The sequence below is a fragment of the Dipteris shenzhenensis genome, chromosome 31 (genome assembly GCF_047967505.1).
Source record: "Dipteris shenzhenensis isolate YYH24624 ecotype China chromosome 31, Dip_SZ_1.0, whole genome shotgun sequence".
Taxonomy (NCBI): Eukaryota; Viridiplantae; Streptophyta; class Polypodiopsida; order Gleicheniales; family Dipteridaceae; genus Dipteris; species Dipteris shenzhenensis.
This window is the reverse complement of record NC_141626.1, coordinates 22,339,015-22,345,123: the sequence shown is the minus strand read 5'-3', so window position 1 is coordinate 22,345,123 and position 6,109 is coordinate 22,339,015. Positions and strand designations below refer to the sequence as shown.

At 43.5% G+C, this 6,109-nt stretch overlaps 1 protein-coding gene across 1 annotated transcript; it reads right to left on the bottom strand.

Annotated features, from left to right (window-relative positions):
* Window positions 1-2,734: 2,734 nt before the first annotated feature.
* On the bottom strand, window positions 2,735-5,871 carry LOC147881206 (pentatricopeptide repeat-containing protein At3g09040, mitochondrial-like). The gene has a single exon (XM_087402155.1). The coding sequence runs from the start codon at window positions 5,824-5,826 to the stop codon at window positions 3,547-3,549; it is 2,280 nt and encodes a 759-aa protein (XP_087258281.1). The 5' UTR covers window positions 5,827-5,871; the 3' UTR covers window positions 2,735-3,546.
* Window positions 5,872-6,109: the final 238 nt, after the last annotated feature.

The following is a 6,109-nucleotide window of genomic DNA, read 5'->3' as shown; positions in this document are numbered from 1 at the left end:
AATTGGTCCAAAGTCGGATCGTATTTATTCCTCAATCCAAAAAATGGCTTCAGTCATCAGAACCCATTGAGTGCTTTCATTGATATATTACCGTGCATATCAATAAGCTAGAAAGAACTTTGGCCTAAATCCTTCACAATTTTGAATGGTCCATCATATCTGAACTTCAAATTTCTAGGGAACTTCCCTAATTTTCTATTAGACATTAGTACCCAATCTCCTTCCTTGAATAATTAGAATTTGATATTTCTGTCAACCCAGGCTTTTCTTTGCTCTTGGATGACATGTGCAGTATGTCAACTTTCAAGTCGATCTTCTTCCAATTGATTTAATTGTCGTCGTCGGAATTCCACCGACTCCTCTGGACTTAGCTTATCTCTACTAAGACCCATAAACTGGCGGTCATAAATTCCATGGGCACTATCGCCTCAACTCCATAGGCCAACTTGAAGGGTGTCATTCTTGCGCTCACCTTGCATGCTGTTTGGAATGCCGACAAAGCTAAATCTAGCTTTGTTTCCAGTCCATTCTATTTTTTGAAACTATCAATTTCAGAATTCACTTCATGATTTTGTTAGAACTTTCTGCCTATTCGACTACTTGTGGATGATATGTTGATACAATTTTATGAACAATCATGTGAACTTTTGTCAAATTTTTAATGGTTAAGTGTCCTCCTTGATCCGACACTAACTCTATCAGACATCCAAACCATCTAATGATATTGTGGTATAGGAACTTTGCAGTACTATTCGATGAATTGTCTCGCAGAGCTTGTGCCTCTACCCACTTAGTGAAATAGTTCGTGGCAGAGCTTGTGCCTCTACCCACTTAGTGAAATAGTTCGTGGCTACCAAAATCTATTTATTTCCAGTGTATTTTGTAGCTAGTTTGAACAGTCCCACAAACTCTAGACTCCATTTTTAAAATGGCTCCAGTGGTAAAATTGGGTTCAATAGCAATCTGTCGGCATCTGATGGTTGCCCCTCTCTTTGGCAGTACCAACATTTCTTTGCAAATTGATGTGAATCCTTATTTCCCTTGTGAAGGGCAAAAAGAGCAGTCCTGAACTCTATGGTGGTGAAGGGTGCATCAAGTGAAGCGGAGACAACCCTCTCCTGGGAAAAATTCCTCCTATCAAGAGGAGGGAAATCAACTGGAAAAAGCACTCCCACACCTGCTGAAGGGGAATCTCTGTTGAAAGGGATCCTGATAATTTGCTCCCCAAACGTAGAGGGTACAAACTCCTCTAACTCAAACTCTACCAAGTCTGCCAGCACTTGCGAAGGAATTCCTAAGTGATGAGTCTGGTCTCGGTATGTGTAGGATCCCTACAGATGGTGGAGTAGAAGCGATAACCCCCTTGCCTCTATCAGAGGGGGAGGGGGGCTGTCGAGGTGAAGGGGCCGGAGACTGCTGAGCAATAAAATGAGGTCAGCAATGACTCTCTCCACAGGTGGTAGCCCCTCTTGATAACCAACTGAGGGGACGGGCAACCACATCAGCACTAGGAACCAAGACAGGGATGACTCCTGCCTGTAAGGATGAAGGGTCCATGGCGCCAAGGATGAAAGCTAGAATGTTTGTCTTCTTTTCATCCAAAAATTGAAGAAGAAAGTGAGGCATCAAATAAGGTGATGTTGGAACTCTTAAGGAGGTTCATGATCATTTGTAATTATGGGAGAAGTATTTGCCAGTGGTTGAGTTTTCTTACAACAATACAATCTATTCAACTAAAGGTAATGCACCTTCTGAAATCAATGATGGTAAGCCTTTGCCTTTGCTAGTAATTCATACCAAAGATGAAGTGTTTGCTCAGTGTTTGTTGCTTATTAGTTTATCAAAGATCACAAATCAACTTATGGTTATGTAAGACAGCATATTCTCCATTCACTGCAACGCCAGAGGATGTCCACAAACAAGTGACAGAGGGTAGCTTAGTATAAAGACGGTGATTGGGTTTTGCTGAGATTCAAGAGACCAAGGGCTGAAATTAAAGAGGGGTAACCATATTATTTCATGTAAAGCTTGCTTTAAGGTATTGAAGTCCTTTGTAGATTGAACACGTGATAAATACTCTACGATCAATCTAACACTTGTGACTCGACTTATACTATGATCAAAATATTGAGCATGAAACACAAACAAAAACAAGTGTCAAGTTCAATTACAATAGGATCATTAGAAAATGCGGTCGTGAAATCTTTCTAAAGCAAGCCTTAAGAAGAATTATATCCTTGCATTGGTACCTTCAAGCTTATGTGCTCCAATCAATGTGAAATCTATAAGTGGCAAAGTATCAAACTCTCCATGTACATATGATTTTTCAAGGACTTTTGGAAGAGAAAACAAACTTGCAAGTGCATATAGGCTTTCAAAACAAAGGGGAAGAGTATGTATCAACTTAGCTCATTGATTTCTACAAAGAAAATGGAATTAATAGATAACACACTCCCATACCCTCCAACAAAATGGCATTCTTGACTCATAAATAGAACTCGAGGACACAAAATGAAGAGTATGCTTAAAGCCACAGCATACCAAACTATGTATCCTCAAAAAGTCAGTTTAGTCATACCTCCAAAATAGTGCAACTAAAAACCATCCCCAACAAGAATCCCAAAGGTCATTAAAACGTCTAGTGTCAAAGTTCTTAGATATGTGTGTATGGTCTGCATTATTGAAGAGGTAAGAGACTTTTTAAGTGGCCGTACCAGAAAACATATCCACACATACATTCACTCTAGATAAAGGGGATGGCTGCCATGTATCACCGTCTCACTAGGTTGATTCAAATGTCCTTGCCATGTGTATCTAGGGCAGCCAATCAAGTGAGACTATCTCACCTATGTCATTAGATGCATTCTCATTGGAGAACACTCTCCCAGTGCAACATATGGAAGGCTGGAATCCCTGGCTTCTTCATGAAGCCTCAAAATGGCTCCTCTCTCACCCCTCCTTTCACCGTCAGAATAAGATATTGTACTTGGTTCATCATGTGCATGCAGCCTTTAATTGCTCAGTGGTTTCAGTTTTTACACTCTCCATCTTTAAGAGAGCATTACCAATAAGGGAACTTCATTCTGCACTAACTGGGGTGCTGTGTGCATGACTCTGAACTGGACATGTGAGTATGGAGAGCAGGACAATCTAGTAGGCCTCCACCACTACTATGAAATGCACTCCCAAAGCACACTTTCCTTGGCAAATTCATTCACTGCTCTCTTTTTGATATCGGTGCAGTGACATCATTACAATCATATGAACTTCGAGATTCTTTCCAGCATGTATGACCCTTGGGTGTATTGATTAGGGCACCTGCAATAGCTGTCTTCTTGTTGGCATTGGGTGTCATGAAATATATCCGCTGGTGCAAAGAAATATGGCTTTTGTGGGCACAGTGGTCATTCTGAGGGTAAGATCTTTTAGCTTTGCATCTCCATTTTTGTTTTGGGAATTACTTGTAGCCCCCCAAAAAACGAATGCAAAATCCCACCAACTCTGTCCTGGCTTCAGTCTCATTGTCTTGATCTTCTGCTCTTTCTCCTACATGTGAGCATCTGCATAGATGTTAGACATCAAAACATGAGCTTCAGCGTCCGTTTCATCCAATTGCACTGCATGCTCAAAGGCCAATCTTCCAAGCTCCACATTACCCCACTTCCGACAAGCACCCAACACCGTATGCCACACTGCAAGATTAGGATGGAAAGGCATCTTCTTCACTATTGCTACTGCCTCCTCTAATCGGCCAGCACGGCCAAGGAGATCAATTATGCCACTGTGGTGTTCAATAGTTGGAGTGATGCCATAGTCTTTGCTCATGGCCTCAAAGTACTTCTGGCCATTATCCACTAGACCCGTGTGACTGCATACACTAAGAACAATAGAGAGTGTGACCTCATTTGGTTTTAAACCTTCTCCTCTCATTCTCTCAAGTATTTGGAAAACAATTTCACCTTCTCCTAGCTGGGAATATCCTGCCATTAGTGCAGTCCATGAGACTACATTTCGAACTGGCAGCTTGTCAAATGCTTCTCCTGCTTCTGCAAGCAAGCTGCATTGGGCATACATATCCACCAAGGTGTTGCCAACAAAAAGATCCCTTTCCAGCCCCTTTCTGGCAATCACAGAGTGTATTTCTCGGCCCTTGTCTATGGCTCCTATGGTGCCACAAGCCTTCAAGCTGCAAACAAATGTGACAGCATTTGGAGAAAGACCCTCCAGTTGCATCTGTTCGAGACACTTAACCGCTTCCTCACCAAGCCCATTCTCAGCATATCCTGCCATCAGGGCAGTCCATGAGACTACATCTCGGACTGGCAGCTTGTCAAAAGCTTCACATGCCTCTGCAAGCGAGCCACATTGGCTATACATATCCACCAATGCGCTGCCAACAAAAACATCTCTTTCCAGCCCCTTTCTAGTGATCTCCGCATGAATTTCTCGGCCCTTGTCTATGGATCCTACTAAGCCACAAGCTTTCAAGCTGAAAACAAATGTGATAGCAGCTGGAGAGAGACCCTCCAGCTGCATCTGTCCGAGACAGTTCAGCGCCTCCTCACCAAGCCCCTGCTCGGCATAACCTGCAATTAGTGCATTCCATGAGACCACATCTCGAACAAGCAGCTTGTCAAACGTTTCCTGTGCTTCTACAAGCCAGCCACATTGGGCATACATATCCACTAAGGTGCTGCCAACAAAAACATCACCCTCCAGACCCTTTCTAGCTATCTCAGAGTGTATTTCTCGACCCTTATCTATGGCTCCTGTGGTGCCACAAGCTTTCAAGCTGCAAACAAAAGTGACAGAACCTGGAAAGAGACCCTCCAGTTGCATCTGTTCAAGACAGTTCAGCGCTTCCTCCCCAAGCCCATGCTCGGCATATCCTGCAATTAGTGCAGTCCACGAAACTACATTTCGAATCGGCAGCTTGTCACATACTTCTTGTGCTTCAGCAAGGGAGTCACATTTGGCATACATGTCCACCAAGGTGCTGCCAACAAAAACATCAGTTTCCAGCCCCTTTCTCACTATCATGGCATGTATTTCTCGGCCCTTGTTTATGGCTCCTATGCTGCTGCAAGCTTTCAAGCTGCAAACAAACGTGACAGTATCTGGGGAGAGACCCTTCAGCTGCATCTGTTCGAAATGGTTCAGAGCTTCCCCACCTAGCCCCTGATCAGCATATCCTGCAATTAGTGCATTCCACGAGACCTCGTTTGGAACAGGCAGCTTGTCAAACGCTCTTTGCGCTTCTGTAATTGTGCCACATTTGGCATACATATCCACCAAGATGCTGCCAACAAAAAGATCTCTTTCCAGCCCCCTTTTGGCTATCTCGGCATGTATTTCTCGGCCTCTTTCTATATCTTTCAGCCTAGCACAAGCCTTCAATACGGCCACAAAGGTATACTTGCTCGGATGTACAGAATCCTCTTGCATTTTCTGGTAGAGGTTGAGGGCCTGCTGTGACTCTCCACATTCATTATAACCCAGGATGAGAGAAGTCCAAGAATACACATTCCGATCAACTAACTTGTTAAAAACCTGCTGAGCATTGCACATGCGTCCAATGTTCACCAACATTGGGATGAGGTAGTTCCCAAGAGATCTATGATCTTCCAGCCCATTTTTGCGCATGTAGGCATACAAGCGCTTAATACACGCAGGACATTTCTCTGTTCTGCACCTATGCAATATGTATGTAAGGTGCTGAATTGAAGGCAGCTGGGGCATCTGTTCCATAGACGTGAGTGCCTCTTCTAAGCTGTGCGTCTCCCAGCCACTCTTCCCAGACGGTTGCTGTGCTTTATATGTATTCATCTTTACTACAGGCCTCAAGCCGGCCTTGGCACTTTCCTACACGAAGTCTTGGGTCTGACTAGTGGATAGTTTGGCCTTTATCTCGAGCATATCTTTGGGGCAGCCGTTCATCCATAGCGACTCTGTGCTAATCTCATGCTTTGGGTACTTCGTTCATTGAAATTAGATTTAGAAAATTGTTACAGCAAGTAAGCACTCCACTACGGGCAAGCTATACCAACCAGAAACTTGCCATTTTGGGTACCCTTCTCAAGCGAATGTCTTAAAGTGAATTTAACATCAG